The sequence below is a fragment of the Piliocolobus tephrosceles genome, unplaced genomic scaffold, assembly GCF_002776525.5.
Source record: "Piliocolobus tephrosceles isolate RC106 unplaced genomic scaffold, ASM277652v3 unscaffolded_27053, whole genome shotgun sequence".
In the NCBI taxonomy this organism is placed as follows: Eukaryota; Metazoa; Chordata; class Mammalia; order Primates; family Cercopithecidae; genus Piliocolobus; species Piliocolobus tephrosceles.
Window position 1 is genome coordinate 1 of NW_022309925.1, and position 11,964 is coordinate 11,964.

Consider the following 11,964-nt stretch of genomic DNA (forward strand, 5'->3'; position numbering starts at 1 on the left):
TTTCCTGCGCCTCTGAAGATGCTGCCCTGGTGCTTGCTGGGGCCCTGAACGTGAACGCCTCGCTGGAGGGAGAGTGGTATTGTTTTGGGGATGGGTTTTTACCGGTTGAATAGTGGTTGGCTCTGGTAGTTAACGTGCGTGGGAGGAAGGTAAGCGAATGATTAGCTGAGCTTGTGATCATGGCCTGTAGTCACGCTTGAATGGCAGAATGAAGTGGTTTCGTTTATATAATTGGAAGTTACGCTTAGTTTCTCTGTTTGCAAAGTGCCTGTCTTTGGGGAGTTCGGTTTGTTTCCTTTTATAGGACCTACCTCAGATGTTTCTTGAAGAGCAAGAAACATTGCGTTTGGGTAGAGAAGCTGTGCAGCGGAAGACAGGACGGATCCTAAGTTTGTCCTGATTGCTCCTTCAGAGGTCCCTTTCCTAGACCACTGGGTGGTTGCTGGTGTGCGCTTGTGTGGTGTGTCAGGGTTTGGGATCTTGCTTCAGAAACATCCTGGGGGCCTGGGGCAGATCAGTGCGGCCAGGTGAGCGTCTCCTGACTGCAGGTGCTTGGGTCTTGTAGAAGGGAATACCTCCCCAAGCCTGGGAGAGTTTGCATTTGGGTGCAGGAGGGCCTTTACAGGCTGCTTGTTCCAGCCGTGGTGGCGACCACCCGTTGTGGAGATGAGTGCGGTGGAGTTGTGGGAGGTGAGTGCTTTGCTCACCCTCAGCCAGGAAGTTGCTCGGAAGTCGGTGCTGTCAGCCAGCAGAGCTAGGCGGTGATCCGAGAAGCTAAAGCTCAGCCGGTCGCGGGTGCCCAGCAGGAGGACAGAAGGCAGACCTTTGGGGCGCTCCTGGAGAGCTTGGCCCTGTCCCGGTTGCTGCAGTATCTGGGCTTTGCTTGGCTCTGATAGATGAGGGTTGTTTTTGTCTTTGCGTCATAAAAGTTTCCTGCTCTGAAGGGTCTAGTAACTGCTAGCCATTCACTTAGTGCTTATCTGTTAATTTGGAAGGGCAAATTCGATTTTCAGCAGGATTTTGAATGCTTGGTCTGTGTTGTGATTACATTGTAACAGATTGGCCACTTTCTCCAGGAGGCCAGTAGGAGGAGGAGCAGGGGGAGGGGCCTGGCTCCTGCCTAAGACAGGGTGGGTGTGCACCTGTGGCTCCTTGCCCTGACGGGGCAGTTTCCTGTGAGACCACCCCGTGGTGCTGAGTGCTTGGGGCAGGGGATACAGCAACGTCAGCCAGATCTTGGCGGGAGGTCTCACAGGAGCACCCGTCACGACTTCGCACAGTGATCTGAGACAGCAGTAACTAGGTGCTGGGACGGGGGCCTCTAGGTGGCTCTGTCCGGTCCTCAGCAGGAGGGCTGCCTGTGGCAGGGTCCCAGGCCTGGCTGGCCTCTCTGTGGCGTGGCCTTGCCTGGCTGTGAGGATCGTGTTGCCCATGGTCCTTCAGTGTCTGGAGCAGTGGCCTGGGGCTTCAGAGACCTGCCTGATTCCTGGCCCCGCTCAGACCCCGAGCACTTGGGAGGTCGTGCCTCCTCCAAACGGCCATTCGCCAGGCTGCTCTGCACCGCACCAGGCACAGGCTGTGGCCACTCGTGAAGCCTTACCCTGGGGCTGGGGAAGCGAGAGCTGTGAGTCCTCAAGCCACAGCTGGGCCGCTCCATGTGGAAATGGAGGGTGGAGACACGTGCAGAGAGAGCCTTGAAACCGTGGTTGGCGGGAGCTGCACTCCGCTCTGGGCTTGAACCCTGCCTGCCCACAGCTCAGCCCAGCTGTGTCCCCCACTTTCTCCCTGTCTGGCCCCTGGCTTCCCCCCACCCTCACTTAGAGAAGGGCATGGGGAAGGGCAAATGGTCCAGAGGGCAGGCGGCCTGTGGGCTCCTCTGCATCCCCGTGAGGAGGGCGTGGGGAGGGACATCCCGGTGGGGCCCAGTCTGGGGCTGCCTCCAGCCAGGGCTCCTGTCTTGGACTTCATCGTGTAGCTGGAGGCCAGTGCCCGGATGGCCCCTGTCACCCTCTCGTGATGCCAGCACCTGCTGACTGGAGCACCTGGGTTCCTTTGCCTGATTTTTCTCAGGCTGCCCTGAGGATCTGTGTTTGGTGAAAAGGAGCCAAATCCACCTGCAGGGCAGGCGGCTCTAGCAGCCCCGCCTGGCTTCCAGCACCCTGGTTCCCTGGCGACACTGGACCTGCCTGGGCTTCCTTGATCCCAGCCCCACCCCTTATTTCTGCTTTGCTGCCTCGGGAAGTCGTTGTGCCGCCCAAAACCTGAATGTGGGCCTCTCGGAGCTCCTTCCTCAGTGGGTCTGCTGGGGACTGGGCCATGCCTCCCCAACAAGTGCCAGGTGAGGCTGCGGCGGCTCCGGCCCAGGTGGAGCTGCTGACCTGGCCCCTTCCTGCAGCTGTGAGGTGTGTGAGGTTCGTGGGCCTGCACAGGTGCGGGCGCCATCCAGGTCACCAGGGCGCTTGTAGGGACGGCCTCCCACGGCTTAGAAGGCCTGGCGCAGCCCCCCAGCTTTGTCGAGGTGGCCTTTGTTTGGCGTTGAGATACCAGACTTGGAGGTAATGTCAGTGTTCCCATGGACTTTGAAAACCAACGCACACTTGGGTTTGAATTCTCTGGCAGGTTTCGTACCCTGAGTGCTGTTTTTCATGGTAAAGGTGACCACCAGTAGGGTGACAGGTGAGGGTGGTGTCAAGGCTGCTGGCCCTGTCTGCCTGGTGTCCCCGGGGACAGTGCGGGCCGACAGGCTCCCGCTGGGAACCAGAAGGTGAAGGTGCCAAGCCCCTGAGGTCCCGTGCAGAAGTGTAGAGCTGGAATCTGGTGTGTGTGCCGCTGCCTCTGACCAGGGACCTGGTCCCGTACCCCACGCTCCTGCCCTGCCGCACGGGACTCGTCTGTCCCCTGAAGCCACAGCGACATGCTAGCAGCTGCAGGGTCTGGGAAGAGTGGCCCTGTGGGGGGCTCCTCTTTCAGCGAGGCTGAGCCTCTGCCCTGTGGTACTTGTTCCGCTCTGTCTTCAACATGGTAAAATCCCATTTCTACTAAAAATACAAAAATTAGCCGGATGTGGTGGCGGGCGCCTGTAGTCCCAGCTACCCGGGAGGCTGAGGCAGGAGAATTGCTTGAACTCAAGAAACGGAGGTTGCAGTGAGCCGAGATAGCGCCACTGCGCTCCAGCCTGAGGGACAGAGTGAGACTCCGTCTCAAAAAAAAAAAAAAAAAAAAGAATATTAGGTGTCCCCCTGGCCCGGCTTGAGTCTCAGTTCCGAGCGCCTGATAGTAAGGCAGGGACCCAGCCCTACCTAGTTCCCAGCTGACGGTTCAGTGAGGACCCTGCCACGCCAGCCTCCACAGGGTGGCAGCTACCGCCCAGCCACAGCGGCCCAGCCTCTGAACATCCGTCTCCACCGTGGAGCAGAGGCTGCGGCGCGTGTCACAGACCGGGGCTGGGGGGGGGGGCCATGGGGAAGGGGTCCTACCTGCCCCCCACACCTGGTGATCTGGGAGCCACTCATGGAGAGTCTCTGCTGGGCCGAGCTGGCGCCTGTTAGGCGCAAGACTGCCCACTGCAGGCCGTGTGCACGTGGCGGGGCGGCAGCAGCCCGCTCGCCTCTCCTGACCCCGTGCTCTACCTCCTGTGTTCCAGGGACTCTGAACATGTCGGGGATCGCCCTCAGCAGACTCGCCCAGGAGAGGAAAGCATGGAGGAAAGACCACCCGTTTGTAAGGAGGGCTTCGTTCCCGTGTGCAATGCCGCGGACAGCCCCCCTCGGCTGAAACTCCGCCCTCCCTGCTGGGAGGGAGCTGGTCGCATGCCTGGGTCGGGCTGGTGGGACTCTCGGGCTGGTTCCCGCGGTGGTTTTGGTCAAACAAGATGCCACCGCACTGATGTGCTTTTGTGGTTGTTTTCTCTCAGGGTTTCGTAGCTGTCCCAACAAAAAATCCCGATGGCACGATGAACCTCATGAACTGGGAGTGCGCCATTCCAGGGAAGAAAGGGGTAAGAGGCACGTGCTGCTAGCCTCCAGCCTGTCGGGGCTCCACAGATGCGTGTGGCAGCGCCACGGGGAAACTGCTCAGATCCCTGCCGTCTGTGACGGCCGCCCTTGTCACAGGCTGCGGACAAGAGGTCAGATCCCCAGCTGTGGCCTGGCCCCCGCCCCGTGGGGACTTGAGCTCAGAAGGTGGTGCTGGCAAGGTTGGGGTGACAGCTGTGTCCCCGCCGAGGGCATTTCTGGTTGAGAAGGAAGCAGGCTGGGCCTGGCTGGGCACAGGGCTGAGCTGTGGCAGAGGGGAGGGGGCTCTGGTGTGTGTTGGGAGCAGGCCTGAGGGGCGGGCAGCCTTTGCCGGCTAGAACCCAGGATTCTGCTATGTCCTTCCAGGTGTGGCTCAGGTCACGGGAGCTGGGTTTGCCGGAGAGCCACCCCGGCGTAAAGCCGCCTCCTAGAGAACCTCCTGGGGCACAGGACTGGCGACAGCAGCCTAGGATGCCTGCTCGGGGCCCCCTGTGTGTCTGTGGCCAGCAGGGCGGCCCGTGTGCCTGTCTTCTTTGCCCGGCTCCCATGAAACACTTGGCCGGGGACTCCAGGCCGGCGTGCACATAAGTTTCATGCTCGTGAACCCTGAAGGAAGGAGAGAGCCCTGAGGTGTTGGTCCTGCCCGAGGCCTTGTTCCCTCCGGCCCATGCCACCCTCTGGGTTTCCCTCTGAAACTCAAAGCAGCTTCAGTCCCCCTGAGCTGAGCAGTCCCAGCAGGTCTCCGCTTTGCCTGAGACATGGTGTCACTTGAGTTTGTCGCTTGTCTGAGGCTCTGCTGAGAATGTCCCTTGCTCTTCACGTTACGGCGACGCAGGTGTGCGGCCCCGAGGAAGACGGGAGTGGTGTCGGATTGTGGGTGGCAAAGGCGCCTCGTCCAGGCAGGATCTGGGGCGGGGCTTGCAGAACCCCTGGGGCAAAGGTTGTGCTCTTGGTGCCACTGTCCCAGTGTGTGGCACCCGCCGCCCGCGGCCCAGCCCCCGGCACCCGTCTCATCCCCTTTCTAGGAGGGCCTTTCCGACTCACTCTCTGGGCACGGCAGAGGTCCTGACAGTCGTCTTGGTGGGGCCGGTCCAGGCTTTAGGCTGGTTTGGGAGCCGCCTCTGTGGGACTCTGGCCCCGGTGTCCTGGCAGTCCTGGGAGTTGTGTCCTAGAAGCGAGCCCCTTCCTTCTGGGCTGGCCTGAGGCAGGCGAGCAGCCATCTCACCACACTTTGTTTCCCCACAGACTCCGTGGGAAGGAGGCTTGTTTAAACTGCGGATGCTTTTCAAAGATGATTATCCGTCTTCACCACCAAAATGTAAGTAGCTCACTGTTCTGTGTCCTGGAAGTCGGCCTGGTCCTGTGGGCATTGGAGTCCTCTCCAAAGAGGCCCCTGGCTGTGGCCGTGGCGCCCTGGGCCGGGCGATCCACGTGGAGCTGGGAGGAAGATCACAGACTTGGAGGTCGGCTTTGATCCCTGATCCCCGGCTCAGGCTGCAGATTCGAGTCTGTTTCCAGCTCCGGGGGTGGGCGGTGCACGTAATAGACTTAGTCTCTCATCCCAGCTAATTGGCTGTGAAGCTCCAGAGTCCTGTGGAGGGAGGGGCTGTGAGATCCAGGCTGGAGCTCCTGGGCTAGGAGTGCCTGGACCCTCAGTGGTAACGGGCGATAAAGACAGAGGATTTGGTGCCCACAAGACCCCGGCCCTGGACGGGATGGATGTGCAGAAGGACCGTCACTCAGAGTCTCACCCTCTGAGGATTTATCTTGCTCCAGCTTCTTACCGCTCTTCCTGTGGTCTCTCACGTTGTCTCCCAGCTGTGGCTGTGTCTGCAGCCTGGGCAGGCGTAGAGTAGGTGAACAGCAGAGAAGGCGTGGGAAGAAGGGGCTGAGGCTGGGTTCGATATCAAGCCTACAGCTAAGTTAATGATCTCAGTCAGTTCAGCAAAACTCAGGAGAGGAAGGAGAGGGCTGCCGCGTCCCTGCCCTCCCGTAGCTGGAAATCGGCGGGCCCTGTCTGTGGTGAGTTCCACGCGTTAACACGCGCCCAGCACCTAGAGAGTGCCTGGCCACGGCGCGGCGAGAGCGGTGTGTAAAAGCTTCCCTTGCAGCTCGCTCAAGACACACAAGTGTTTTCCACGGTGGCACCGACCGGAGGAGCTCGAGGGCTGCTGACGGCACCACGCGGCTGAGACTTGCTTCATTTTGGATTGTCGTTTGCTGTTTGATTTTTTTTTTTTTTAACCATGAGTGGATATTAAGATGATTTATTTTAATTAGGAAAAACACAAGAATGAGACAGAGGAGCTGCTTTCATTTATTCTGTTCAACCATTTATTGGAATTCCAAGCAAATGCAGCAAGACGAGAAAAAGAAGTCACAGTGGAAGAGGTGGCGAGGAAGGCCAGGACAACAGCTCACTAAAGCTGAGGCGCAAGCAAGGCTGGGCACGGTGCCTCACGCCTGGAATCCCAGCACTTTGGGAGGCCGAGGTGGGAGGATCACGTGAGATGAAGACCAGCCTGGTCAACGTGGAGAAACCCCGTCTCTACTAAAAAAAAAAAAAAAAATGCAAAAATTAGCAGGTGTGGTGGTGGGCGCATGTAATCCCAGCTACTTGGGAGGCTGAGGCAGGAGAAGTGCTAGAACCCAGGAGGCAAAGTTGCCGTGAGCCGAGATCGCACCACTGCACTCCAGCCTGGGCAGCAGAGCAAGACCCTGTCTCAAAAAAAGAAAAATAACGTGGGACATGGTGAAGGAAACAAAACTAAATAAATATAAAAATACAATAGAGATTGAGATGTACACAAATCTGCTTTTATATCATTTCAATGAGCAAGGATTTAAAACTATGCCATTTATAGCAGCTTGAAATACATTGGAATACAACGAAAGATTGGTTCAGGACTTCTCTACTGAAAACTGTAGAATATTCCAAGGGAAGCCCAGGCTGGCCTGAGCAGTAACTGAGCTCTGCTTTGCGTGTGGAGGGGAAGACACGGTGTTGCACAGGCGGCCCTTCTCTCCAGGCCCATCTGTGGATTCTGTGTGATCCCAGCCGGAGTCAAGCACGTCTTGGTGGAAACTGTCCCGCAGACTCTGGAAATGCAGCAATGCAGAGGCCTTGGCTTCTCGGTAGGGGTGGCGAGACCCAGGCTGAGGCACTGTGGGTGCACAGCACACCCCCTCACCCCCCCCCCCCCCCCGCCAGATCTGCCACAGGACGCGGTGATAGAGACTGCGGGATTGCTGAGAAGACAGGCAGGCAGACCTGCGGACAGAGTGAGGAGTCTGGAGGCCAGGCTGGTGGTGGCTTGGGCTGTGACAGGACCAGTCCTAAGGGATATTCCAGCAGGAGAAACGAGCCCTGCCTCCCGCCATAGAGAAACAGCTTCCAGATGGATTGTGGTGCCCAAGCAGAACAGCGTGGAGAGGAAGACCCAGGAGGGCGTCTCGCAAGCTCTGGGCAGGCAGGGGTCTCTTCACTGGGGATGCACTGCAGTGCTGGCCAGGGGGAGACCGACGCGGTGACTAAATGGAAATTAAGAATCTCTCTCTATGCTAAAGACTGCAGTTGGCGCCAGGCAGGTGGGCACACTGTCGTCTATGTACGTATCTCAGCCCTCGCCCTGAATCTACCAAGAGCTCCTGGGATCCGTAAGAAGGCAGACAGCCATGAGGCCTCCACCCGGCCAGCAAATGCGGCAGGGATGCCTGGCTTTGCCAAAGAGTGGAAGCCTCCGCAGTGGGATCTGTCGTACCGCACAGGGCAGCGGGAGCCTGAACCACTGCCGGAGAAGGCAGATGTTCTGAACGTTTCCCCTGGACGCTGCCTGCCGCGCTGGTGGAAGCCGAGCTCATGCTGTAGGGCCTGGCTGTTCACACGAGTCAATCAAGGTTCACAGAAACACGCGCGTGTGTCCACCAGAGGCACAGATGGCTGCTGGTGTCACCCCCGCTTGCCACGGCCCAGACATCCTAGGATGACAGACGGGGAAGAGTGAAGAGGCCTCATGACACCTGGCGGACAGTCCAGACAGGAGGCACCCCCTTTCTGTTCCTTCTGCAAAGCGTGGCAACCTCCAAGCTGGAGGCCATGAGGAAGTGGGAGGCAGCCTCCACCTTGGGCGGGCCTGGCGGTGCTGGTGTCCAGCACCTCTGCCTTTCTGTGGGTAAGTTGTGATTGGTAGAAGAAATGAGATTGAGAAATCAGATTAAATTGAAATTAGGCACTTGTGTTTGCCAAAAGATTCTCTTAGAAGAGTAAAAAGTAGGGCTGGGCACGATGGCCCACACCTGTAATCCCAGCACTTTGGGAGTCCGAGGCCAGTGGATCGCTAAGGTCAGGAGTTTGAGACCAGCCTGACCACCATGGAGAAACCCCATCTCTAATAAAATAGAAAAATTAGCCACGTTTGATGGCGGGTGCCTGTAATCTCAGCTACCCTGGAGGCTAAGGTGAGGCGGGAAAATGACTTGAACCTGGGAGGCGAAGGCTGCCGTGAGCCGAGATCGTATCACGTCACTCCAGCCTGGGCAACAGAGTGAAACTCCATCTCGAAAAATTTTAAAAGTAAAAACTCAAGCCCCGAGCAGAAGAGGCCTGTACGTGTCGCTTGAAGGACTCCGAAGCAGTCGCCAGGAAGCATTCCGGGCTGAAAGGGGCGCTCCGCAGTCTCCAGGAGGCTCAGTTTAGCACCCCGGAGTGGCCGCTGTGCACCTCACCCAGTGGCTGGAATCCGCCAGCGACAGCCTGCATGAGCAGCCTGGAAGCAGCACGGCTTGAGGGCCGATGCCGTGACCCCACGTTCCACAGCAACGCACGCACTCCAGTGTTCACACTCAGGGTGGCCACGCAGCTGCCGGTGTCGCCTGTGGGCTCCTGCAGCGTGGGATGGTCGCAGCGTGGGACGGTCTGCGGTGGTGTCCTCACTGCATTCTCCAGGGAGTGTGCCCTGTGCGTCTCCGTGGTACCTGAAGTCCAGGAAGCTGCCCGTGGGTGTTGGAGTTGGGATTACGGAGCAGACGCAGCGGTCGGTAGGAGCGAGCGTTCGGGGAGCTGTAGGTGTTCGCGGTGCGTTGGCTTTGAGAGAATTCCTCAGGCTGCGCTGGGCTTGCCGCACTGTGTGTCCTCCGTAGCATTGAGGGAGAATGCCCAGGGAAGACACGGGAAATAGCCTAGAATATCAACTGTGATGGCCCCGACGGGGCTAATGGTGGCAAACTTCTTTGCTTTTTTGTAAAGAAATAACACAGGGTCCTAAAAGCCCGTGTGTCCTGGGAGCAGAGGGTCTGTGTCAGAACCGCTGACTCTGGAAGGGCCCTGGCTATGTGCCTGGACGTCTCCTGCAGCTCCTCCTGTCTCCCCTGAGTCTGGCCCAGCTGGGAAGGACGTGGGGGCCACAGGTTACGTGGCCGCCCGGGGGCCTGTGTTCCCAGACTGCCTGGCTGTGCCGGGAGTTCTGTCCTGGGAGAGACACAGCTTCGTCTCTGGCCTGCGGCCGTGTCCCCAGGGCTCTGTCCCCTGCGTGCAAAGATGGATATGTCTTCCTCTTGTCTCCTCATGGCCACAGTTTTATGTTTTTGTAAAGTTCTTGGCCAAATAACCTGGCTACCAACCCAGCGGCCCAGTGTGGGGAGGGGGAAAGGACATGACTCGGGCACAGTGCCTGCCTGCAAACAGCGCTTCCTTTCTTCCTCCTCCAGGTAAATTCGAACCACCGTTATTTCACCCAAATGTGTACCCCTCGGGGACAGTGTGCCTGTCCATCTTAGAGGAGGACAAGGACTGGAGGCCAGCCATCACAATCAAACAGGTACGGGGCCTCCGCCACCCGTATGGGCAGGGCTGCCTCAGTCTCCCCTCCGGACGCGCGGGTCTGCAGTCATTCTCAGTGGCTGAGGTCGAGTCTCACGGTGTCTCCGTTTCAGACTGCTCACACCCCTGTCTTGTGTTTTTGTTTCTGGCACAGATCCTATTAGGAATACAGGAACTTCTAAATGAACCAAATATCCAAGATCCAGCTCAAGCAGAGGCCTACACGATTTACTGGTTAGTAGCAGCCCTTGCCCTGCTGCTGGCAGCTCCTCTCCATCCCAGCCAAGGCCGCCTGGCAGGCGGGGAGTGGAGCACACAGGCTCACCCTAGAGACAGCCAGGGTCCCCCTCCAGGGGAAGGTCGGGGGGCATGAACCCCGTGGGCAGCAGGCACCGACGCACACAGGGTCTGCGGTGGGCATGGACGGTGCCGGAGCCCTGTCTGGTGGGGGAGCAGGCCGGGTGACGGGGGCTGTCTTGGGCCCCCACTAGGAGGGGAAGGACCCTGGCCGTGGGTGCGGGAGGAGGCCATGCTGAGGGGCCTGTCCACCTGCTCAGCCTCCTGTGGACCCCAGCCTCCTGCACTGCCCCTGCTGCTTATCCCCACCCCCCCATACTTGGTTCCTCCTATTGGGGGGCCCAGCCCAGCAGGGCTCAGTGATGTGATGCTGTCGCATAGACCCTGGGCTCCTGTGAGGTGCTGCTGTGGCTACAAGGGTTCCCGTGGTCCTGGGGTCACTGTCTGCACTGAGGAGGGCCTGGTGTGAGTTAGGATGCAGACAACAGCCACATAGTGCTGGAGACAGCAGGGAGGACCCTGCCCTGAGCAGACGCCACGTGCATGCCTGTCCCGTCCCCAGCCCTGGGGGCCGCCTCTGCAGCTGCTCTGGGAAGGTCCATAAGAAGGTGGGTCGGGGGCTCTGACCCCCACTGCTGCACCTGCAGTGTTGAGAAACCCAGCCCCATCTCAGCGTGGGTCCCCACACCTCTGAGGGGGTCTCGGGGGCCCCAGTGGCCGGGGACCCAGGAGGCTCCCCCTGCAGCCACCCCACACGTGCCTGCCACCATGAGCATCGGAGGCCTGCTCCTTCCAGGGGCATCTCCTGGTCGGGAGTGGGAGTCTAAGGGGTCACCGTTACCCTAAGCCCAGCCCGCACAGGTTATGAGGAAAAGCACCTGGTTTGGGCTGGGCGCAGTAGCTCACGCCTGTAATCCCAGCACTTTGGGTGGCCAAGGTGGGCAAATCACAAGGTCAGGAGTTCGAGACCAGCCTGACCAACATAGTGAAACCCTGTCCCTACTAAAAATATAAAAAATTAACTAGCCAAGCGAGGTGGCGGGCGCTTGTAGTCCCAGCTACTCGGGAGGCTGAGGCAGGAGAATGGCGTGAACCTGGGAGGCAGAGCTTGCAGTGAACTGAGATCTAGCCACTGCACTCCAGCCTGGGCGACAGAGCGAGACTCCGTCTCAAAAATAAATAAATAAAATAAAAATACAAAAAATTATTTGGGTGTAATGCTGAGTGCCTGTAATCCCAGCTACTTGGGAGACTGAGGCAGGAGAATCGCTTGAAGCCAGGAGGCAGAGGTTGCAGTGAGCTGAGATCGTGCCACTGCACTCCAGCCTAGCAACAGCAGGATGCCATCTCAAAAAAAAGAAAGCACCTGGTTTTGGAGAGATGTGTTTCTCCCTGGATGCAGGCCCAGCCCAGGTGTCTGCAAGGTGCCCTCCCTGCTGGCTGAGGGTGGGACAGAGGCCCCAGGCAGGGAGCAAGTGTCACAGCAGCCACCCCAGCCTCAGCCTGGCTCCCCTGCACACCTCACAGCCGCTCAGTCGGCCGAGCCATTGCTGGAACTGGCTCGTGGGATGTGGCGTGACCTGGGTTTGTGTGTGGGCCTGCTGTGCCCTAGGAGTTCCGTGAAACGCTTTCCACTGGGCAGGAAGCCACAGTCCTCACGAGTGTCCACGTGGCCCTTGAGGTAGAAAATGTTTTCTTTCTTTTTTTTTTTTTTTGAAACAGTCTCACTCTGTCACCCAGGCTGGAGTGCAGTGATATGATCTCAGCTCACTTCAGCCTCCGCCTCCCAGGTTCAAGTGATTCTCCTGCCTCAGCCTCCCAAGTAGCTGGGATTAC

At 58.7% G+C, this 11,964-nt stretch overlaps 1 protein-coding gene across 2 annotated transcripts; it reads left to right on the forward strand.

The window, feature by feature from the left end:
• Nucleotides 1-26: 26 nt before the first annotated feature.
• Nucleotides 27-11,135, forward strand: LOC113221709 (SUMO-conjugating enzyme UBC9-B-like). Of its 2 annotated transcripts, XM_026451033.1 has the most exons (6): nt 27-76; nt 3,644-3,720; nt 3,914-3,997; nt 5,259-5,331; nt 9,720-9,829; nt 9,986-11,135. In XM_026451033.1, exons 2-6 carry the CDS (start codon nt 3,655-3,657, stop codon nt 10,202-10,204), a joined length of 552 nt encoding a protein of 183 aa, XP_026306818.1. In that variant the 5' UTR covers nt 27-76; nt 3,644-3,654; the 3' UTR covers nt 10,205-11,135. The 2 variants fall into 2 exon arrangements, with proteins under 2 accessions (XP_026306818.1, XP_026306817.1); XM_026451032.1 differs by lacking the exon at nt 27-76 and having other exon boundaries at nt 3,247-3,720.
• Nucleotides 11,136-11,964: the final 829 nt, after the last annotated feature.

Bases quoted from the DNA above. Each gene is read 5' to 3' on its own strand.
- LOC113221709 (XM_026451032.1), top strand. From the start codon at position 3,511: ATGGAGAGTCTCTGCTGGGCCGAGCTGGCGCCTGTTAGGCGCAAGACT. The intron at 3,998-5,258 runs GTAAGAGGCACG...GTTTCCCCACAG, and splicing joins CCATTCCAGGGAAGAAAGGG to ACTCCGTGGGAAGGAGGCTT. The intron at 9,830-9,985 runs GTACGGGGCCTC...TTTCTGGCACAG, and splicing joins CAGCCATCACAATCAAACAG to ATCCTATTAGGAATACAGGA.